This window comes from Heloderma suspectum, chromosome 5, assembly GCF_057233095.1.
Source record: "Heloderma suspectum isolate Gila_16-S chromosome 5, 16-S_ref, whole genome shotgun sequence".
Taxonomy (NCBI): domain Eukaryota; kingdom Metazoa; phylum Chordata; class Lepidosauria; order Squamata; family Helodermatidae; genus Heloderma; species Heloderma suspectum.
In genome coordinates, this window is record NC_139462.1 from 122,861,822 (window position 1) to 122,886,302 (window position 24,481).

Consider the following 24,481-nt stretch of genomic DNA (forward strand, 5'->3'; position numbering starts at 1 on the left):
TAATTAAATACCAATTATTATTGCACAAAAAATGCACTGAACATTGAAACAAACCTGTTTTAGACAGATGCTGTTCCTTCCCCCAAATAATTTCAAGACAAAAGATAGCCAGAAGTAGTACTCTTGAAAAAGCAACAAAATTTTAAAATGTTTTGCAAGTATGAAGTAAAAAATGGAATGAACATGGAGCTATGGATACTCACTGATTCTTATCTTTTCACATAAAAATAACTCCAGCTTTTAATTAAAGATATTTAACAACAATATTAAAAGCCTTAATATAACTGAAACTTGGAAAAAAAATCTTAAGAACATTAAAAATCAAATACACAAGCCAGGGTTACTGCATAAGCTTTACAAGTTGCTCTAGCAAATATTAAGATGATTATGTTTTCAAAAGATACTTTCACTTTTTAACTTGATCTCAGATATACACTTCTTTGTGTGTGTTCAAACAAACACAAAACCCTTGTAAACATTTTAAGGCACTATCACTCTCTAGAACAAAAAGAAGTGATATTTAAGAGTTCGACAGTACTAGATATAGTATAACAAAAAGGAAAAAATCACCACAGTCAAGGAATCTCTCGGTGTTTTCTCCATGGATTTCTAGATGATACTACATTGGCTAAAAGCAACTACATTTCCCATTAATAATTCTGAAAGGGAAAACATAGCAACCAAATTTTAGGGGAATATTTGACTGCATTGAGGGAGAAAAATGTATGCAAAAGAGAACAGGAACTAAATGTAACAACTTTTGAACAGTATGATTTTTCATGCTTGAAGTTAATCTGTACTATCACTAGAATGGCTATGAAGGATTCCATTTAAAGTCTCAAGTTCCTATACTGTCAGCTTTATATTGATCAGCCATTACAAAGCCTGCATCATGCAAAAAAATCTGGATTTTAGAAATAGAATAATATACACCAGCACAATAAGCATTTCCAAACAGCTATCAATGTCCACATGATAGCATTTGAAAACCTTTAGTCAAGACTTAAGTGCATATTTTAACTTCGTAAACTAAGTTTCCCAATGGTTACCCGAGCTGCACTTTAGTCATGCCACACCCAGTTGGTACTAGAGGAAAGATTTTCAAATTATGGCCATCTTCTTACATGCAACAATTCATGCAGAAGGCTGTGAACACTGGGAGGCTTTAGGACAGACAGAAGCATAGTGGATAGAGGAGCAAAAGAGGTCAATTTATTAGGAGGATGTTTAAGAGGAAATAAAGCTTGTAGAGTTAAACACTAGCCATTTTTGATGATCCACAGATTAGCTGAGATAGATGTTGATATAATCCAAAGCAGACCCAATGATATTATTAAATGTGGTAACTGCACTTAGAACAAAGACTACCAGCTGCGAGCAGGCTCTCCTGAATAGAGACCTCATTACCTAATTTCTATATTGAGGAGTGCTCATACCTAAGGTAATACATAAATACTGATTCAGTGTAAGTTTTAACCAGATAATTTTCCAGAAAATATCACAATATGTTTGATGCAGAACAATTTTAAGTAACTGGAATATAGAAATCTACCAATAAGGCACTGAACTGTTAAATTTATTGCTAGTGTAGCAGACTAAAATGTAACTCTATTCCCCTCCACTCAAATGATTAATGAGAATGCAGGTTGTAGTATTTCAAATGGACGTCTCAAGTGAAACTGGATTAGATACTGAATAAGAAAGGGAAAGAGTTAATTTGTATTTTCTTCCCAAAGCCTCACAGTGCCTGCCACCAAAAGTTGCTCTACATCATCTAACTATGAACAGTAAGGTAGGCACAGACCAAGCAGTTGGTAATACAGCTTGGCACGCAGACACCGGACGAGAGAGACTGCAGCAAGGGTTTCACGTGATCGTGTGTAATGTTCGTCCACACCTTAGTCTTCGACTTGGGGCTGCCGCCATTCTGCCCTTCTTCAGAAGCATCATCCCCTCGGCCAGAATTCAACCACCTTGTCTTCTCTCGCTGTTGTTTCTGAAAACTATGCCGCAGAGGAGAACAAGTGCCCGAGTCCCCATCACTAGCAAAAGAATACCCTGTAACACTGGCAGGAATCTCCACATCACTGTATTTTTTAGACTTCTCTCTCAGAGCAGGGCATCGATAGGGATAACCAGTTCTGTAACCCTAAGGAAAACACCACAGCAAAATACTTCAGTCATTTTGGATCTCAAAACCTACCACTACTGAAAAACTACTGACAGTTGTTATGAAAATTTATACCATCCATTCCATCCTATCAGTGCCAGGTTCTGCACTTAAATCACCAAAATGGCATGGGTATTCAAATTCACACAAATATGTAGATAAATTATGAAACATGCCCTGAAGCAGTTTAACCATATCGGTATGCCCATGAGAGAATCAGTCCAAAGTGTCTTTGCATAGATTAACAAGTAAATACAACTTCCATTTAAGAGTAAAAACCGTAAGCCAGTCTCAGGGGCTCAGTCCTACCTATTTCCATCAGGATTGAGAGGATACCTGGGATATACACTGACCACTTGGAAACTAGACCTCATACCCACACGGCCTGGGAAAACCAATCAGAAGAAAGCTGGGTCCTTTTCTGCCTTGGACTCTCAGTGCTTCTTTTGGGGAGGGCACAATGGGTACCTGAAGGATAATGTGTCTCCACATGTGCCTGTCCATACACCAAAATCTTCAAAGGCCCTTCTGAGGTGCAGCAGCTGGTTATCTGGGAACGGCCTCCTTGCTGGAGGTGGTCCTATTATTACTTTTATAGCATCATTACTGTGCATTATAGAATGCTCTCTTCAGGGAGGCTGAATAGTGCCTATTCCAATGGTATTTTGGTGCCAGTAGAACTTTTTATTTTCCAGGGCTTTAATTAATCTTTTTCATCACTGCCCTTTAAATTTTTTTTCTGCTTTTAGTATATTGATTGCTTTAATTATTTCTATTTTATTGCAATTTTTTCTTTCTTTCTAAACTGCTTGGGAAATTTGCTTGAAGGGCAGGATAGAAATTTCAACAACATAATCAATAATCAACTGCAAGTCTGCAGCTTGTTCCTGCTATAAAAAAGAGGCTATGATGTTGCCCAACAACGGTGCTGTCTTACACTGATTTTTCCTATTTTGCTTTTCAAAGAAGGCAAATTACAGGTCTCCTGCAATTTAAAAAGTGAATGATGATCCACTTCACTAGGAAATGGCCCATAAATCAGCCATGGCTAATGGTGATCTGAATGTGTAGATGACGTACACAAACCATAATGGCTGCAGTGTGCAGTTTTTTCTGATTGCCTTCATTTGTAAAGCTGCATAAAGACAGACATGGCAGTCGGTGATAAATACCTTGCTGCTGATGTGAGCCTGCTCCTAGATCCAATTACTTGTATATTGGCACATTTCCAGTGTCCACATTTCCATTTACCATCCTTGTCACAATGAGTGTTTAATCGCAAGTACAGAGGTGGGGATCATCATGCCCTCACCCCTCTTTGTGCTGAGCTTCAGGGGCTCCACATAATGATGGGGAAGACCTCCAGCTCCATGCTAGAAGATATGGTTGGGGCCGGCCATTTCAGTGGTGGGAAGCCAAGTCACTTGGAGTGTCTTGGCTGCCCACCACCAAATGTGTTGAAGTCTTTCCCTCTGGCTAGAGTTTGGAGCTAGAGAGGGGAGCAAGGAATTGTCCTAGACCGTCTGTGAAGGCATAGTGTGAGGTCAGGGCTGAAGGCTGCAATCCTATGCGCATTTACCTGGGAGTAAGCCCCACTGAATGCAAGTGGACTTTCTTCTGATTAAACATGTAACAAATTGTGCTGAAGTGCTGAGGGAGGGTTCTGATGACCACAAATTTTGGCTTGACTACCAAGGCTAGTCAAACTTTGTGGACTCCTACACATCTCACTTTTTAAAAAGATGCATTCAGCTGGAATAGATGAAGGTAAAATACAACAAGGTAAGAGAGTCTCAACAGTAGAATAGAATATAACCTGTTAAACTTGATTTAATGTGGAAGGCACTAGCAGATTCTGCATGTTATGCTTGAATTTTAGAAGGTTAACATATCAATATTGTTGTTAGGTACTAGACTCTTGGTACCTTTCTTTGGGCAAGTAACTCCCCTTTCTACTCCTGGTACCATGAAAAAGTGTTTTTTTTCTTCCGGGGTCCATTTTCCTCTAATTACTTTTTTGCCATAAACAGAAAGAAAACCTTTGAAGACCATTAGCTATTGCTAGGCAATTGTTGCAAGATCTATCTAATTTTAAGAAGCAGTAGCATATCACAGTAGATTCTACCTTACCAAGTTATCAAGCATTCGCATAAGAGCTTCAAATTCCTGCTCTCCAGTCTGCCATTTCGGATAAGATGCTGTGCCCTCTCCTGCTAGAGACTCATTACAACGAGACTTTGCTTTATATTTTCCAGGGTCCAAAAGCACTAAGTTGTCCGGCCCTCCTGCACTGGCCAGAGTACGTACCTTAAAATATTAAAAATAGATCACATTTCTGTAGGAATGAATATATCAAACATACTGCGATGTCTAATCAGTAGTTATGCTAAATATTTCATTATAATCTCTCTAGTTAGTTTTGTTTTTGTTTTTAGTTAAAACTATTAACAAGTTCACATAACATTAGTATTCTCTTACAGTGCTAAATAAAAGTTTCAGCAGGTCATATTATTACACTGACCGGGTTTGCACAATCATGGTGGCTTAAATAAGCCAATGCAGTTTGCGGGAGCCCATGGGTACCTATTCCAAAGACCAAATCAACCCTAAAACAGTCTATCTGTTGTGGGTGGTTTGTTAACTACACCAACAACCTACCTTCACCAAGTTTGCACAACATGACAACCTACGAGGGGGTTGCTTTGTGAAACAGGTGCCTGCAAACCTGTTCTTTAAGCCACCTTGATTGTGCAAACCCAGCCACTGTCTTCTGCTACTAGTACTACCAGCCTGTTTTATTTTTTAAAATAAATTATACTGACCCCTCGCCCCCCAATCTAGTATGCTTACTTGGATCTCACATGCAACAACCAAATTATGAATATAATAGAAAGCCTCTTCAACATTTTCTCCAACTGATACCAAGCCATGGTTTCGGAGTATGAGAACCTTGGGAAAGAGAAACAGAAAAAGAAGCACCGCAAGTAAGAGGAATTTCAAAACAGAACTTTCTCCTTTCTTTTACACCTTGGATTGTTTACCTACTGACCTTGCTTTTGGGCCCCAGATTCTTCTGAATCAACACTTTCTCCTCATCATCCACAAGAATCCCATGGTAATCATGATATGCTATTTCTCCAAGGGACAATGCCTCAGGTGAGATTGGTAAGAGACCACACTTCATTGCAGACACCTGAAATATTAGAATAGGTTTTCTAAAGAGGAATACAAGATGAAACAGAAATTCTGTACTCACCGGTGAATTTCTATTATTTCTTTCATAAATTTATACGCTGCTTTCCAATGGACTTTCAAAGTGGTTAACAGGAATAATGAAAACATAATATATAAAAATAGAATGATAAAATAATAGCTGGTCGATTATAACCTTACTGGCTGGATCACCCCTCAAGAAAAGCCTGCATGAAGGGGAAAGTTTATTTATATTATTAAGTTATTATTAAGTTTATTAATCGCCCATCTGGCTGGTCACCCAGCCACTCTGGACGATGTACAGCGTATAATAAAACAGTTTAAAACAATAAAATTATACAATAAAAACTAAACTAACTAGGGTATTTACTAGGGTACTTACTAGGGTATTTACTAGGTAACTAGGGTAATAACTAGGGTATTTCTAAAATACCCAAACCCACCACAAATGCCTGCCTGAACAACCACGTTTTTAATGCACGGCGGAAGCTCATTAAAGAGGGGGCATGACGGAGTTCCCTAGGGAGGGAGTTCCACAGAGTGGGGGCCACCACAGAGAAGGCCCTCTCCCTCGTCCCCACCAGTCTAGCTGTCCTGGCTGATGGGACAGAGAGAAGGCCATCCGAGGCTGATCTTGTTAAGTGGCCTGTCTGGTGTTGCTGGAGGCGCTCCTTAAGATAGGCTGGGGCGGAACCATATAGGGCTTTAAAGGTCAAAACCAACACCTTGAATTTGGCCCAGAAAACAACTGGTAACCAGTGCAACTCCTTCAGCACTGGAGTGATGTGATCTCGCCGGCGGCTGCCTTTAATCAGGCGAGCCGCCGCGTTCTGTACCAGCTGCAGCTTCCGAACCGTCTTCAAGGGTAACCCCATATAGAGCGCATTACAGTAGTCTAAAACAGAGGAGACCAGGGCATGTACTACCGATGGGAGCAGATGGTTGGGTAGGAAGGGGCGCAGCCGCCATATCAGATGGAACTGATACAGTGCTGTCCAGCTCACAGCTGCCACCTGAGCCTCCATGGACAGCTGGGAGTCCAAAATGACCCCAGGCTGCAGACCTGGTCTTTCAAGGGTAGCCGTACCCCATTCAACACCAGGTCAACATCCCCCAGCCTCCTCTTGTCTTGAGCAGACATCTAAAGATCAACACTGAAGACACCTGTGTAATGCCAATGGGGAGCACATTCCACAGAGTAGGTGCTGCAATGCTAAACACTCTGTCACAGGTGCTCCTGAGGCAAATCTCAGGAGCATGAAGCACCATCAGAAGTACTCCTTCTGAGGACCGCAAGGACCAGTCAGGGACATGAGGAGTGAGGTGATCCCTAAGGTAACCTGATCCCAAGTTGTTTAGGGCTTTGTAGGTTAACAGCAGAAACTTAAACTTGGCCTGGTAGCTTATTGGCAGCCAGTGCAGTTCTTTTAGCAGAGATGAAACATGCTGTTGAAAAGAGGCCTGCTAGTAGCTTCACAATTGCATTTTGCACCAGCTGCAGCTTCCAGATCAGGCCCAAGGGTAGCCCCACGTAGAGCACTTTGCAATAATCCAGTCTTGAGGTTACCATGACCAAGTTACCACGGTCCAGCTGGTAAAAGGCCCTCTTAGCCACTGAGGCCACCTGAGCCTCTGGTGACAAAGATGGATCTAGGAGCACCCCTAAGCTACACACCTGTTCCTTCAGGGGGAGTGCAACCTCATCCAGGACAGGCAACTGACTTATTTCCTGGACTTGTGACCCACCTACCCACAGTGCTTCCCTCTTGCCAGGATTCAAACTCAGTTTATTGGCCTTCATCCAGCCCACGACCAGTTTAGAGCCTGCTCGACCACACCTGATTTAGACGTTATGGAGAAAGAGAGCTGAGTGTCATCCGCATAGTGATGACACCTTGCTCCAAAATCCCAGGTGATCATTCCAAATGGCTTCATATAGATGTTAAACAGCATTGGGGACAGAATAGTGCCTTCCTTAAGGGAAGGAGGACAGCTGGTGTGGGGAAAAGCTTGTCCTCTGGGACTAGGAAAGCAGTCTCCAGTTCTCACTCCTGGATGTAGAGGGGCATCTTTCCTGAAACCACAAACACTTCAATCCAAGGTAGCATAGCAAAAGACAGATTCTAAAATTGAACAAATCCTAAACTGAGGCGGGGAAAATCAAAACTGAACATGAGGATGAGCTGAACTGGGAGCATGAATTACAAATGGTGCCAATTTGTGGTTAAAAAGAAGGCAGTATGAAATTCCCTTTTCCTGAAAAATAGGGAAGCATTTTAAACCATTCCTGAAAGGAACAAAATATGTATCAGAGGTGAATGTAGAGAAAGTCTGTTTCCCTCAGTTGTTTAACTCCACCTGCAAAGGAAGGAGCCAGGGAACTCATACACCTACAGAAGGCCAGTCAGACAGAGGGCAGATCTAGCTGTCTGTCTTCCCTCACTAACAGAAATCCACTGGTAAGTACAGAATTTCTGTTTCATTCTTTGAGTGAAAGTACTAGTACAGCTAGTGTTGGGATCTCAGAAAGCAGTGGATCCCAAGGTAGGAACCCTAATTCAAACAACCCTCTGAGGCAGAATCTCTCTAGGGGCATAAAACCCTATGCAGGACATGCCTTCTAAAGGCCCCTTTGGATGAAGTGGTGTTGATCTTAGACTGTTTAGTGAAGGTAAACAAAGTGGATGCCCTGCATATCTCCTCCAAAGGAGCCCTTTCCCATAAAGTTGCTGTGGTGGTGAACCCCTGAGTGTGCCACAATACCCTTAGGAACTTGAAGGTAACTTGAAGTATGGAGTAGGGCAGGAATGTGTAAATTTCCCCCTGCCAAGGGATAACTATCCCTCTCAGGAGATGACTTATTGGGGGTCACCTGCCAACAGTGTACAGGTCTGGAGCCACCACACACAGATACACTCACATGCACGTACACATACCTAATCCCTCCCCGTTATCTATTCATTTTCTCTTTCCCACATATGGCAATGTTGACGAGTGGAATGTTGACAAGGGGAGAGTCATGGCAACAGTTCCTAGGAAATGGAAGGTGGGGAGGAGAGCAGTTTAAAGGCAGTTGGAGAAAAGAAGAACGGAAAGAAGAAGGTGGTTCCGGGAAGAGGGGTTTAACGAGCGTCTGAGCAGGAAGCCAAGGTGAGGAGCCGACCTGATCATCAAGGGACAGAATGGCTGTGAAGGGCAGCCAGGAGCAGGAGGCCTGCTACATTAAAGATATCTGAGAAATGAAGAGTTAGAGTAGAAAGAGCAAAGGCCATGTGTGCTTGCCAAGCAATGGGAATTGAGGAACTGCAAAAAAAGGATAAAGGGCTGATTCCAATGTAAAGTAGGGGAGGGAAGGGAAATGTATTATTTATTGTTACTCATTTGAAATCCAAAGAAACTTTGTTCATATACCCAGGTGTTTGTCTGAATCCTTTAATTCCCCACTCATATCTTTATTTAAATGAACCCATGGCTCCAGCTGCTACACATACAAGCACAAACCCCATTCATCAATCACAATTATCCATTCGCCCTACTTTCTCTCTTACATTCACACACACATCTACACACTCCTCTCTCTCTCATTCTCTCTCTTTCTTTTTGTGTCCTGTGGGTGAAAGGCCTGGGGAAGTGGACTGCAACATGGGCACTTGCTGATTGTTCTGGTTCAAATCAGGTAAGTAGAATCACTTCAGGTAGAGTGTAGCCAGAGCAGGTCAGGGGCATGCCAGGTCAAAGGAAGTCAAGAGTACTGGGCTGCTTCTAAATAATGGTACTAAGTTTCAAAGGCCACCTTGATCATCAGTAGCTCCTTCTCCCAAATAGTATAATTGTGTTCTAATGAGGCTAGTTTTCAAGAGAAATAAGCACACAGACAGGGAGGCTCTTCTTGCGTTTGTATTGTGGTCAACTGGGACATTATGCAGCAGTGTCCAGAGAAGCCTTTAGTCAATCAGCCAATGAGAAGCCCTTGGGCTCTGCTATGATGGGCTCCACAGTGGTTAGCCCAATGTCTGAGAGGCCCCCAACCCACAAACAGAAGTCTCATCTTTACTTACCGGTGAATTTACATTTCCCAGAAGGTTTGGGGGGTATGGTCGATTCGGGTGTATTGAGTAGCTTCATTGACTGACACTTTGAGGAACAATTTGGTGTCCCTGTGACTCCCAGTGCAGCTCCTGCCCTTGTTGAAGCCACTGATGGACATCCACTGACATCTGGCTCTAGGGACTCAGACTTTATGGAGTGAAATCTAGAACCATAGGGCGTGGTTGTCCTTTGAGTTGGTAACATCACTACACTTTCCAATTTTGTTAGGTACTACATAGTTTACTCAGTATGACACTTTCATTTGTTCGTGATACTTCCTTCTATGGTAACAGTCTCTGCTGAACTGGAATTACAGCTCCCTGTGAAGGTTCAGAAAAAAAACTGGAAAAATGAGGGGGAAAACTGTTTTTTCCTGAGGACCATTTCTGTTTTTTCAAAAAAAATTGGAACAATTGAACTGCTTTGGATTATGAAATATTTTCCTTTAGAATTTAAGACAAAGTATTTATATATTGTTACCCAGCCTTTACTCCCCCCAGAATGATTTCTAAAAACTACATAATAAGAACACTTTTATAGAAAGACTAGAGATGTAAAATGTCTGGAAATAATGAAGCCATGGGGAAAAATGTTTCTTAACCCTCTCTGTAAGATTCCCAGCATAGTTAGTTCTTTCATTCCTTATTAAACGCATTGATCTAAAGTATATTTTACTGATTGACATTTATGCTCAGTTTCCCACTGTGTGAGTAAAGTCACCATTGTGTATTCTTGACAGCTTGGGTTTTGTTCTATAGAGTCCTGTGTTTCTGATGCTGTAGCAGTCATTAAATGTAGTTCTAATCTATTCAGACAATAATTACAGATTTAATGAATTTACTTCTAAAAGTTTTAAAATTTAATGATAATTTTATGAGCAAATTAAGTCATACATAAAATAACTTTAGGAACAGAAAGGCTGCTTTATGTTCCTAACACAGCCCTCCCTAACCCAGTGTCCTCTGGATGTTTTGGACTACAGTACACAGCATTCCTGACCATTGGCCATGCTGCCTGAGGCTGATGGGAACTAAAGTCCAAAATATCTGGAGGGCATCAGATTGGGGAAGGCTTTCTTAAAGCAACAAAGTGGCTTTAGATCTGTAAAGATCACTAAAAAATAAGTACTACTTATTTTTTCAGTTTCTCCAAAATTTCCAATTTTTCAGAAACCCCTCAGGTTTCTGAAAAATTCTCCTCACCTCAAACTGCCCTATGCCCGTGCCGCTGATCGCATTCCAGGAGCTTGCATTCCCATGCATTGCCTGTAGTCCCTGTCAGAACCTGAACTGGCAGCCCTCAGGGATTTTTTGTGGATAAGAACATAAAACATGGGTTCATTGAATCCTCCACCTCTCTTGCTGGAACATCTTTTTTATTCACTAAGAAGAAGCACGGAATTACAGGTGTGCCACCAGTCCCCCAATAAATCACGTGAAATCAATACCCATTTCCTCCGATTCCCTGTCTGTAGTGGGACCCCTACTTTGCACCCAATACTGAACTCACACACAACAGTTGTGCATGCACACACATAGCGTCAAAGAAAACTATTTTGTCTACAACAGTGCCAAAAAAATTTTTGTTACCTATTCTAGTAGAAATAGTCTACCATGCTTTCCTGGAAGTAAAAGATGAATACCTTGCCTATTGTAGAGAACTCAAATACAAACATAAGCTCCCCCTTTGACAACATACAGTGCACAGACACATGAAAAATAAACACACATAGAAACTCTCTCAAAAACACACACTCAAGAAAGACAGGCTCACTGCCCCATTCAGACAAATCAATCCGGATAGCACACACACACACAGCCAGGGATGGCCCAAGATATTTTGCTACTTGAGCAGGATCAGCAAATGCTTCTGATTTCTAACTGGAGTGGATAACCTTGGGACAGTCACTACCTCTCAGCCTAGCCTACCTCACAGGGTTGTTGTGAGGATAAAAATGGAGAAACATTAGTTCCTACCAGAAAGGCAGAACATAAATGTAATAAATCCACATTACAATAGTCAAGATATGTGGCTAGGCTATTCCTATCTGGGAACAGCCATAGCTGGCACACCAGCTGAAACTGGTAAAAGGCACTCCTTGTCACTGCAGCCACTTGGGACTCCAGAGACAACGATGGGTCTATGAACCATGTACCTCCTCCATCACAGCATGTGTAACCCTGTCCAGAACAGGTAAATTGCCTAAGTCCCAGACCTGGGAACTGCCTAACCCCTATCTAATCACAGAATCATAGAATAGTAGGGTTGGAAGGGGCCTACAAGGCCATCGAGTCCAACCCCCTGCTCAATGCAGGAATCCAAGTCACAGCATCCCTGACAAATGGCTGTCCAGCCTCGTCTTGAAGGCCTCCAGTGTGGGAGAGCCCACCACCTCCCCAGGTAATTGGTTCCATTGTCGTATTGCTCGGACACTCAGGAAGTTTTTCCTGATGTTCAGCCAGAATCTGGCTTCCTGTAACTTGAGCCCATGATTCCGTGTCCTGCACTCTGGGATGATCAAGAAGAGATCCTGGCCTTCTTCTCTGTGACAACCTTTCAAGTACTTGAAGAGTGCAATCATATCTCCCCTCAGTCTTCTCTTCTCAAGGCTAAACATGCCCAGTTCTTTCAGTCTCTCTTCATAGGGCTTTGTTTCCAGTCCCCTGATCATCTTTGTTGCCCTCCTCTGAACCCTCTCCAGTTTGTCTGCATCCTTCTTAAAGTGTGGTGCCCAGAACTGGACACAGTACTCCAGATGAGGCCTAACCAGTGCTGAGTAGAGGGGAACTAGTACTTCCTGGGATTTGGAAGCGATGCTTCTATGAATGCAGACCAAAATAGCATTTGCCTTTTTTGCAGCCACATCACATTGTTGGCTCATATTCAGCTTGTGAATATCAGGATTCAGTCTCAGTTTATTGGCCCTCATTCAGCCTACCACTGCATCTAGATACTGGTCCAGAACCTGCATGGCCTGTCCTGATTCAGATGTAACAGAGAAACAGAGCTGAGTGTCATCAGTATACATCAGTATACTGATGACATTCTCCTCCAAATCTCCTAATAATCACCCCAATGACTTCATACAGACGTTGAATAGCATTGGGAATAAGATGGTACATTGTGGCACTCCTTGACACAGGTGCCAGGGGGCCAGAAACTATCACACAGTGCTACTTGCTGTAACTGGACCTGCAAGTAAGAGTACCAGTGTAAAATAGTGCCCCATACCCCCAACTCACAGAGATGGTCCAATGGCCAATGCTATCAAAAGTTGTTGAGATCGAGTATGAGTAACAGGGTTGCAATCTCCCTCTCCTGATAAAGGTCATTCTATCAGGGCAACCAAGGCCAGGCCAGTACTAAAACCAGGTCTGAACTGAAATGCATCTAGAAAACTGACTTCCTCCAAGAGTGCCTGGAGCTGGGCTGCCACCACTCTGTCGAGTATTTTACCCAAGAAATGGCTATTCGTAACTAGGTGACAGTACTTCTGGGTCCAGAGAGGGCTTCTTCAGGAGCAGCCACATGGCCACCTCTTTAAGAGTGGATGGCACCACCCTCTCAGACAACAATGTATTCACCATTAAATGAGGCTTACTCCCAGGTAAGAGGGTATATCTTCAGCCCTCTCACCTGAGAGAAAGGTCCATTTAGTTAAATGGGACTTACTTCTCTGAGTAGGTATGTAGAGGACTGCACCATTACTAAACATCAGACAAACATTTTCCTAGCCCTTAGCTTCATAGATCCCCCACTGCATTTCCCTATAAAAACCGTAATCCGCTAAAAGACTAGATAAACAATAATGGACTCAACTGCAGTGGTGTCATACACTACTCCTGCTTCCCAGCAATATGGATGTAACAATGGACTACTTTGCAGGGCTGACACAACCCATGCTCAGCCACAATGCCACTTTACTTGATTTGGCAGGGTGATTTTTAAACTGTTTACAAATCCAGTAAAAAAAACACTTTTTTGCATGAAAGCATGTACTCCTGTTGATCTTGCTACCTATTGTTTTGGGCAGGATATATATTGCTCAATTACAGCTACACTAAAATTCTGGTTTTCTCAATTGTTTTCTATGGGCAATAATCACTATTCCACAAGGGTAGACCCCTCAAACAGGGCTCAGAATGAACCATTGCGTTCCTTCTGCAGACAAGTGGTCACTCTACATTTATCTATACAGCTTGCACTCTAGCAATTGTCAATAATAGTGTTAGTGTCAATGTCAATCATAGCTGTGACTTCACCCACTGACTGAAAGGTGGTAGCACGCTCATTTCTCACAGAATTGTGCCTGAACATTTTGTCACATATCTCAGGTTTTACAAGGGGAAGAGGCTTGTTGCTATCATCATCATCATCATCATCAACGCTGGGAATCCAGGCTAGTTAGTGGGCTGCTGAGATGGTGGGCTGGTGGCCTCAGACCCCTTAGCCTACTGGTTAATCTGGCCATACTATCTGGACTCTGAGGGGCTAAGGATAACTTCAGAGGGAGGAGAGGAACCCCCATGACTGTAGATTCCCTCTCCCTGGATGGCCTGGATGCTTCAGGAGAGGCAGATCTGGGAGGTTTGCAGGCATGTGTTAATTTAGCTCTGTCCGAGGAAGAGAGTGGATTCTCTCCCTGTGTCCTGTGTGTAGTCCTGTAGTTAAGTGTAGGAGAACTGTGGCAATGGCCTCCCAAGTTGGAGTGGTGGCAGCTCATAGATCTGCAACATTCCCTATGCCTTTGGGAGAGTGGAAGTAAGATCTGCAATGGCTCCTGCACATTTATCCCTGGAGCAGTTACAGGAGAAAACATCTCTTGCAAGGGCCCTTATCCCTTGAAGTCCTACTTCTCAGGGGATAGGATGTGCCTGGACCAGACAGAGATCAAAGGTAGCTTTAATCCAACTGACCAAGTCTGTGTGAATATGTTCCCCTTCTACCACCAGGGGAGTAGGAGAACATTTGAACTCCTCATGCCCTCTGGTTTTCCCTGGAGAGAACACTGACTGACTGAGGGCCCTTCCTCAATGTCCCATGGGAATAATACTGCTGGGACCCTCTGCTAAGGAATCATGCCTCTGCATAGGTTGGGTGGTGATATGCCCAGGGATGAGGCCTCTGCAACCTGCCATTGGAGAAGGCTTCTAAGGAACACGAATATGAGCACTGAAGCAGAGGCTATCTGCCAGCTGTCAGATGCTGGCTGTCCATGGTGTGGTGCCTGTGTAGCAGCAGCCTTGACTGCAAAGGCCCATTGTTGCTGGCTGCACGGGAAAGAAATATGCTATGAGGGAACAATCCATCTATCCTCCGTGGCAGCCAGCCTGTGAAGAAAGCCCCTGGGATGATGGAGACAATGGGAAAGTTCGCCTGAGAAGTGGGAGTCTCTCTGCTCTCCATTACTTGTCTTTGCCTCTTTTCTTTTTTAAGACACTGTTCTCTTGCAAGACAGAAGTGCTGCTGGAGCCTGACTGACCATGATGAAGGGAGGAAGTCAACTGGGAGTTGAAGGGGGAGTCCCCTCTTCCTCCAGAAATGAGAATTGGGGACTGCCTTCCTGACCACGGAGGAGACACCTTTCATTACAGTAACTGTCTTCCTACACTCAATGAGGGAATCAATTGTGTAGGTTACATCTGCACAGACTGCACTTTTATTACTAACATATGACAATACCAAATTAGGGATCCTTGGCCTTAAAAAAATGTAATGATTTTGAAAAAAAAACCGTTTTACCTATCGTTCTTTATTTCTACAGCGTTATCATGTATACGGAACTTTACAGTCACCTTCCCAGCTGCACAGTAAGGATGGAATCTATCAAACAACCAGGATACTATTTTCAAAAGCATATCACTGTGTTCCCTTATACCTGCCCTAGTATATCCCTTCCATTGCAAAGGGTTTAGAATTTTGCCCTGATTCTTTGGCAAAGTAGAACAATCCATTGGGGATGATGCCACAGGGATTTAAGGGCTGAATGTTATAAAACCTGACAATTGCCTATTGCTGACTCTGTTCACAAGTAGAACAGTGTTGTCGCGTTCCTTCATTCTCCCCCTTCGCAATCAACACTCTCCAAGATACCAGGTATTAGGCTCGCTACTTTATTAGTTAACGACCAGGTTCCTTACAAATGCAAATTCTAGGAAACTCTCAGGCTACAAAGGAACCAGCTACTCCACACAATTACAAATACCAATAGAGGAGCGGAGTTCCAGGGTGGAAACTGAGCCGACAGAACCCCAGAGCAGTTCTGATTCTGAGGAGGATCAGCAATCCGTGGGAGAGGAGCCAGCTCATCCCTCACAGGCACAGCAGCTGGCAGAGATTCCTCCTGCCGGCATTCCTGAGATAGATAGTGATCCAAGCAGTGAGAAAGTGCGGGAAGGGGGCTTGCTAGACGCTCGACGCAGAGAGCGACGAGCGATGGAGGGCGCAGAAAGGAGGCGTAGCGCCCGTTTGGCGTGCAAGCAACGGACACCTCCCGTGGACCCAAGGGAAAGAGGCAGGATCTCTCCCTAGCCCTTAAGTTCAGGGTCTTCAAGTGACTCTCCTTCAAACGGGGATCAACTGCCTACTCGGAGCATAGGCCACTCTGCTGTTCCTTGCTTAGTCGCTGGTGATTAGCATCTAAAAGAGTCATTAAGTTGTAGAAGGATTAAAGCCTTGAAAAGAATCCTTTCGTCTGTGTCTTGAGTTGGCCACTGGAGTCTACTGAAAGAGGCCGCTAGGGCGCTCCTGACACCGAGTTAGAGAAGTTGCTGGTAGCTTGAGTAAGAACTTCCCGGCCAGACTAGCTTAGGGAGGATGCCCCTCCCTTACAGTTGCTCCCTCCTGAGTAGGCTATCACGCATAGCCAGCCTGGAGGAGTGTCTTGAGCTCTGCCTCTAACTTTTCCCGCTTCACTCTGCGACGGACCCTGGCATCCCTCAAGTCACACCCCTCACTCTCCTCCTCCCCCAAGACCTGGGTTCTCATGGAGGGGAGGGGCCCTCCAGGCCAAGCCATCTGTGTGCCAAGGTCTTGGGAAGAAGGCCAAGCCATATCTGAGCTCACTAGGGAGGGAGCCTCCCCCTCTTCTGGCTGTTGCCATTCTGAATCTGAGCTGCTAGCTATCTCCACATGCTCAGATTAATTCCTGACAAGTGTTCTTTGATCTAAGTCACAATATGTTCAGTTAATTTGAACTAAGTCTGAGCACTCATCTGATAAGATTGCTGCAAGTACATCTCTTAGCTTCATTTCAAGCTGATATTCAGGAAAAATTCAAAGAATTTTAAATATGACAATTTACTTCTCTGAGTTAAATTTGAGAAAGATTTCTTCACTTTAAAATATACATAAATATAATCCCACCAAAGGAGTTTTCCTCTGACCATGAGTATATCTTCGCTGAGTTACCAATTTATATACACACACACGCAGTCCTACCTGTCACTACTATTGGCTGCTGCAAGCCCCTGCTTTTCTGGAACTGGAAAATAAGTATCATATATATCTTACATGGTATGTAAGGAAGGAATTTCTTACCGCTGCCCCTGCTGGTGTGTGAATATGAACAATGCACTTAACGTCAGGTCGAGCTGCATAAATGGCAGAGTGCAACGTGAAGCCAGCTTGATTAACTCCCAGATTAGTGCTTCCACGATCAACCACATCACCTTGAATATTTATTTTAACCTGGCAATATAAAACTGTATTTTAATCCTAGAAATCATTTATTTTTATTCAAGATGTGTTTTTCTAACAGGTTCAGTTATTTAAATACACTTCAATGAATACAAATATAAAATGTATAAAAACACAATACCACCAAAAAAGGACAGGAACAAAGACAAGAATCACTCAGGGCAGCATTCCATACATTCATCCATCCTTCACCCATCTGGCAAGCATCTCTGCACTTCCAGCAAAAGTCCTATTTTACCCCTTCAGGGAGAACCTGAAGGGATAAAAGAGGAATGGTTTTTGTCCCTTCCCATCCTGCAAATATCCAGTCACTAAACAGGAGAAAAAAACAGCTCTCCCCCCCCCTCAAGTTCTCCAAGGAAAAAGGGGAAGTCATTTCTCTCCCTTCCCATTGAGATTTTGCTGGAGATGGCTGCAGCAGAGAGGTGCTGTTGGCACTTCCTCTAAAAAATTTACATACCTGTGAATGAAACCAAGTGGTTCTCTTTCTATGCATTAATGTTTTGGGAGAAAGCACCATCAGCACCTCCACAGTGAAGCACTTCCATATGGGGTCTACTTTATATTACACTTTGAAATCTGAACACAAATACATAACAGTTTAGAAACTGTTCCCATCTGAACTGTAGTCTTTTATTATTGTGTGGTCTTGGGGTCTTGAATGCGGTGTCTGCAGGCACTAATGTGCCCCCAGAAGCTGGTCATGATGCCCACCAGGCTATCTGCTCACCACTGCACTAGATTACAAAAAAATAAAATCCCACTAAAATTCTCCCCAGCCTGTGCTGCTCCTCTGCCAGCTTGCTATTCCTGGTGGGCTGTTGTTGCGTGCACACACACGTGCACACACACACTTCCATTCTGATTGGTGACAGCAGCAGGACTTTGGACTGCTCTGAGGGGAAACAGAGGACCCCTGGTGACCCAGCTGTGTCTGAACTAACCCACTGTATCAGGGATTTGAAGAAGGAAAGGCAGGTAACATGGAGTGATGGGGAAGACCATGGGGCATTTGAAATAGTACCAGTAACCTATAAAGAGCTTGGTATTGTGGTCATCTTGGGGTCAGAACTCAAGACCAATGAACCAGAACCCAATGCAGCTTTTTGGCCAACTCTAGAGATGGTGAGAGAGGCCTGTAGGTTGCTGCAAACCAACGAAGGGGAAAGGCACTGAATGTAGTGGGTAGGGCCATGCCATTGAAGGCATGCAGCCCTAATGTGACTGCCCAGATTTCATTCGCTCACTCACACAGATATATAGTCTCTCTCTCTCTCTCTCTCTCTCTCTCTCTCACACACACACACACACACACACCACCCCTCCCCCACTGCAATCAGGCTTTAAAAAAAGCCTCCATCAGTCCCAACGAAGGCTTTTTAAAAACTTGACTGAAAAATCACCCCTCCACTGACTGGAGATAAGGGCAGTAAGGAAACTGGCAGGCCAGATGGGGACTTCCCATGGGTCAGACATTCCCCATCCTTGTTCCAGGCAATATATTTTTAGTTGGTTTGTTTTGTAAGAAACTTGTTTGTTAAAAAATCACTCTTAGGGCACTAGGCATGCTTGGACAGAAAAAAAGCCCTACAACTCCCAGCATGGAAATGGTAGAACTTTGTTTTCTGTCTGTACATGGATAGGATTGGACCTTTAATGTTTTAAGGTTGTTATAAGTTTGGAAGTAAATGTTTATATGTATTTTTATGTATTCCTACATGTCCCTGACAGAGGAATTATATTCTGAAGCACTGTGGGCATGAATGAACCACTATACAATCCTATAGCTGTGAGATAACATCTAGACAGCCATAGGATTTTTCATTTTCTGGGAACCAAGCTCGGAGCCAGCGTTCTGAGGTCGGTTCCCAGAAAACCAACTCCCCTCCCCTTCTGCCTTGTAGGTGGAGCAATTCGTCCCCAGTTCTGCACTCACAAGAGCAGTGCGGAACGGCCAAAAAGGCAAGAGTTCCTGGGGGCAAGAAGGGGACAGCGGCAGTGCCATTACAACGCTTCCTATGCGCCATCTGGCCTCCCACTCCCCTCAAGTTGCCCCAGTTAGGCAGCCGAAATCAGCTGTCTAGCCGCAAATACAGGGTGGCTGGAGCATGGAGGAGAAGATCCCCTCCGCGCTCCACCTGCCCTGCATTGGATAGTCGGTTGCCTCCAAGTTTGGAGGCGCACAACTATCCCTATAGGACGGTGCCCTTGGGCACTTTGAGAATTGATGTTCACTTGGGTTTTTTTCCTGCAAAGCACTGCAGGAGGCTGTTTTCTGACATGTGTGTTATGAAAATCTGAAGCAGATGGAGCCCAAATCAACTCTGTATACCTCACCAAGGCTCAAGACAGATTTTTCATGTCTGTTGGTAATGGGGATTTCCTCCCCACAATGATGACATTGCTTGAAGAAGCTGCACTGCACCATACAAGGCTGACACAACCAAGCGCTTTAAGTACATGCGGAGGGGGGACAACAGATTCTGAAAAACTTCGTGAAGTTCAAAAGCACAGAGGATTTTCTCTGTGATGCTGTTCAGGTAGCATTCAAAAGAGTACTGGGCGAGAAGAAACTTCATTGTCCCTTGCAGCATGTGCACAGCATGGGTTACACCCACTTCCCACTTTCTAAAGCTCTAAAAGTTTCCAAGATGTTGCTTGGCACAGGTACAGAACTCACAGATAGGACTGCACACAGATCACAAAGAAGAAGCTTATAAACTATATGTATTGTTACAAATTCAACTATTATGAATCGTATCAGGATATGTTTGTTTTCCACTTCAAGAAATCTGGTCAAAAAGTGGGCTACAAATATATGTAAACATACATACATACATACATACATATATATAAAACCAATTGCAAACATTCCATTTCATTTCTGTCATGCTGCATCACTCCCATCAAATCTGGCTTTGGAGTACAATGCATGATGGAAATTAAAAACCGACAAGTGGGGGAGGGAAGTGAAAGAGTCAGTGTCTCATCTCTTTTCCCCTCCCTGGAATCAGGAGCTCCCTCTCAGTGTCTCATCATGCCCTGCTACCATATTTCTCTTCAAGCTTCAAAAAGGCTCTAGCAACACAGCCTCATCTAATTTGTTCTTTTTCTAGCACACAGAGAGAGGACACAGCTGTGACTATAGGCAGCAGACTATGGTCATGATCAAGACGTTGTGGGAAAATGAGATTTTTCCAGCCCAGGGCAGCATCAGGCCATAGAGAAGAATCCAGGAAATGGAAGGAGAAGAAAAGAAAAGCCCTAGGACATGGGAAAGGGAAGAGAGCTGGGAGGAGAGCTAGGAAGATATGGGAAAGGGCGGGGGGGACTATGGGAATTTGGGGAGGAGGGCTGGAGTGAATAAAGATAACAGCCTGGAGCGCTCCTTTGCACCCATACGTAAGTTTTACACGAATATCTAATAATTAGCTAATATTAATTGCAATAGCATCACTGATGCAATGAATATGAACTTGAGGAGAGAGCGGAGGACAGGAAGGCCTGGCGTGCTATGGTCCACGGGGTCACGAAGAGTCAGACACGACTTAATGACTGAAAAACAACATTAGCGTAACGTATGCTAAAATTAAAAAATGCTTATCTTCAGGGGAAAGAATAATCACAAAGTATATTGTTCTATGAGTCACTGTACTTAACGCATGGAGAGTTTAAGTACCAGCGCCCCAATCCAGAGTTAGTTGTGATCAAGTCTGATTGAAAGCAACTGGCCTTAAATTAGTTGAGACTAACATGTTCCAATTGGCCTCAATAGTCACCACTAAATTGAGCTGGATTGTGAGAAAGATGTTCAAGAATTTTTGTTCATGTGAATGAAAGAATCTTTCACTTACCAGACTGGATGCAGTAACCTCACTATAGAGAAGCCCAAAAGGCACAATGAGAAAGCGTTCCTGCTCCAAATTTACTCTGACCTACAAATATGAGGAAAAACTGAATATGAACAAACAAATATTACTTTAAAATAATCCTGTTTAAAATCTATAATATACTGAAATGTGTATAACCTAGATGTGTTGAAAAAAATCATAATAAAAGTCCATGAAAGACCTAAAAGCAAATTAATCCTGAAGTGCAAACGGAGTCCTGAGGATCATATTCTGCTGTATTTACTCCCTAAAGTTCTGTTGAGGCCCTAGCAAAATATTTTTGCTAGAATGCTTCCATTTCACCAGACATTCAGGAATATTCAATATTTGCAAACTGAGACTACAATCCTTAGCAAAGGTTTAGACCACTGTCATAAGAGACCTCACATATTTGGATCACTGAATAGCCGTTATCAGTATGGAATCTACACAAGAAGCCCTATTTACTCATTACATAAGAGCTGCAAATTTCTAATTAGAAATTAAAGGACAAAAACATCTACCAGGTAGAAGAATGGTCTTATAGGCCCCTTCAAACCCTACTATTCTATGATTCTATGAATCCTGAACAGAGCATTCACCAGTTTGGCCCCTATACATATTTGAGAAGCAATCATAATTTACAAGTATCCAGCAGTCTCAAATCTAATCAGAGTAACTGGTGTGCTCAAAGACAATGTTTTCCTTTGCACACAAAGGAAGTGTAGCTTCATTTATGAAGGCTGCTGACCCTGTTTTTACCTCCTGTCTGACCTCACTGTCAAATACAGTTTCTGGCTGGGGATATTCCTCACTGTGTTCTTGTCATTCTGTCATTATCACTGACAGGCCACTGTCATTCTGAAGGAACAAGGTGAAGGGTCAAGTTTGGAAAAACATGCCTGACCTCATCCTTTCCTCCACCTGTGGCAATGGATCTGATGAATATTGTGGGGGAATATTCCCCACAATAAATGTAGGAGATGTATGTAGGAGTGCAATTGTAGAAAGTACTATAACTCTTCATCCCTTTCCCATCAAATGTGATGGCGTTTAGCTAGACTTAAATGAATAGCAGAAGTGCTCTTAACCAAATTTTGTTTAATAACTGGATACTTTCATCACATATGGTATGGACATTTTAACACATTTTTATTTCATGTCGAGTCAGGGGGAAGAGTGGTTTTATTATTTTCCCATAGCTGTTGATTTATTTTATTTCTCAAATATATATTATTAATTCTGAGGAATACTGCACAGATATTTAGTTTAGCCACGGAGTCAAAATCCCTAGATTTCAAAATTTGTACATTTCTCACAGTGATATAGTTCCATTTAGTCATTTGCTCTGACTCCACCAACCCTCCAATCCAGGCAGCACAACTCCATCTTAATTAATAAGTTGCCTGTAGGTAACTGTAGCTGGTGACCCAACTCCAGGCTTTCTTGGATGAAACTGAGTATCTGGATCCTTTCCAGCTACGACTGCTTCAGTCACCTTGGTGGATGACCAGGACTAAGACAGGAGGACTATGTTGCGATTACTTCTACTCTGTGTTTCAGGAGTGTCTGATAACATTGATCCAGAGTGTCTCCTGTCTGCAGAAGGGCCAGCAATCTAGTGGAGGTTGCCACTCAAAGAAGGTGGAAGGGAGACCATTTTTGGCAATCCCCCTTTCCCTTGCAGGTCACTGCACCAGCTCCCTCGCTTTCATAGAAGGTCTTCCAACCCTCCAAAGCAGATTGGGGGTGGGGGGGACTGCAGGAGAGGAGGAAGTGTCAAAGAAAATAATCTCAATCCAGCCCACTCACAGGATTTTGTATTCAAGCCAATACATATTGATAGTAACATTAGACAACTAAAGAGGCTGAACCGTTAAGAGAAATTATACACAAGACAACCTCAGAAGTCTGGAAATATTTTCACAGCTAAGCTTTATTATAAATACAAGAGAAACTTGTCTTCCTATTCACTACAGCTGCAGTTTAATGCTCCCTTGGCATATGATAGCTCATTGTAGTTGCTGGTCATTCTTCTCAAGCATTATTGACTTGGATGCCAATAAATTACGCACAGCTCCATTAGCTAGATCATAATCAGACAGGTTAAATGTACTCACTGCCTTAAGATGTGCCTTAAGTTCCAAGGACTTTCAGTTCAAATGTTACAATTACACTAGTTTTTAAAGGGATACTAAAAGCAGGTGTCCTACTGCTTTGGGAAAGGAGTAGAATCGTAGCATTGAAGGATACCTTTATAGATGATATATTTCAATACACTGCTCGAAGCGGGACATTCAGAGCCAGAGCATCCCCAATAGATGGCTGTCCAGCCTCTGTTTGAAGATGTTCAGAGAGAGTGAACGCATCATATCCCTAGGTAATTGGTTCCACTGTTGAACTGCTCTTATCATCAAGAGGTTTTTCTTAATGTTCAACCAAAATCTATCCTCCTATAACTTAAGCCCATTAGATTTAGTCTTGCTTGCTAGGGCAGCAGAGTATTTACCCCTCTGCTGTTTGAAAGTTCTTCAGTGCTATCATGTTTTGTCCTCACTTTTCTCTTCTCTAGGCTAAACATACCCATTTTCTTATGTAACACTGATTACAGTAAGGTAAATAGTGTTATTGGTCATTAAATTTCTATATAAGAAACCCAAAACACAAATGTTTCCAAAAACAATCTTTCAATGTGAGGGCTTTTCAAATGCATTTGCATAGAACTATTCAGGGTATATATTGTCCAACATCCAAAATTTCCGAATTGTAGTTTGAATTTCCAGGGTTAGCCCTATTTCTTTACCATTTCATCTGCTCTCTAAATCAGGGATAGACAACTTCTAAATTTGGGGGGTGGGGGGAAGATAACAATATTCAGCAGGTAATAGTCCAAAACCTGAAATGATCTAACCCCCTCATAAATGCCCAGGGTCTATAATAAAACTGGCATCAACTAGCAGTAAAACCTTCACTGGTATGAAGCACGTAGGTGCTAGGAGGCTATTCACTGACTAATGAAAGCGGTCTATGAAAGAGCACCTCAAAGGCAAAGGCCTTTTCTGAATGCAAATGATAGAGCAACACACACACACAGTTATACAAAATGCATACAGAGACGCACTCGCCTTCTTTCTTGCAAGTGAAACTGTGAACCAAATTTGGTAGGGCCACCAGGGGCAGCTAAAGCTTTGGAGGGAGGCTGGGTCCCTCAAAAGTTGGCCATACCTGCTCTAAATTAAAAAAACACACAAAGAGAAATACATATAAGATAGAAATACTCACTGTTATGTGATTGTAGATAAGCTGTGACCATCCAAAGAGATCAGCTAGTCTGTAGAAAGCTGCTAGCTTACACCTCAATAATTTTTCTCCCTTCTCATAAGCAATGGAATCTGATCCCCTGAGATCGTTCACAGGTGTCACCATGCCAAGACCTAAAGAG

The 24,481-nt window shown here is 43.0% G+C and overlaps 1 protein-coding gene across 13 annotated transcripts in view; it reads right to left on the minus strand.

Annotated features, from left to right (window-relative positions):
• The window catches only part of ADD1 (adducin 1), a 110,153-nt gene that overhangs the window by 59,823 nt on the left and 25,849 nt on the right, over positions 1-24,481 (minus strand). For 8 of the 13 annotated variants that reach the window (XR_014792508.1, XM_084859904.1, XM_084859911.1 and 5 more), the window contains exons 4-10: positions 24,322-24,473; positions 21,025-21,105; positions 17,012-17,161; positions 5,220-5,363; positions 5,021-5,119; positions 4,301-4,477; positions 1,805-2,149 (exon numbers count right to left, since the gene is read on the minus strand). Coding sequence is in view for 12 of the 13 variants with exons in the window: in XM_084859904.1 (XP_084716030.1) it covers positions 1,805-2,149; positions 4,301-4,477; positions 5,021-5,119; positions 5,220-5,363; positions 17,012-17,161; positions 21,025-21,105; positions 24,322-24,473 (1,148 nt within the window). In the remaining variant the exon portion in view is untranslated. The remainder of the gene's footprint in view (positions 1-1,804; positions 2,150-4,300; positions 4,478-5,020; positions 5,120-5,219; positions 5,364-17,011; positions 17,162-21,024; positions 21,106-24,321; positions 24,474-24,481) is intronic. The other 5 variants (XM_084859906.1, XM_084859901.1, XM_084859910.1 and 2 more) reach the window with 1 other exon arrangement.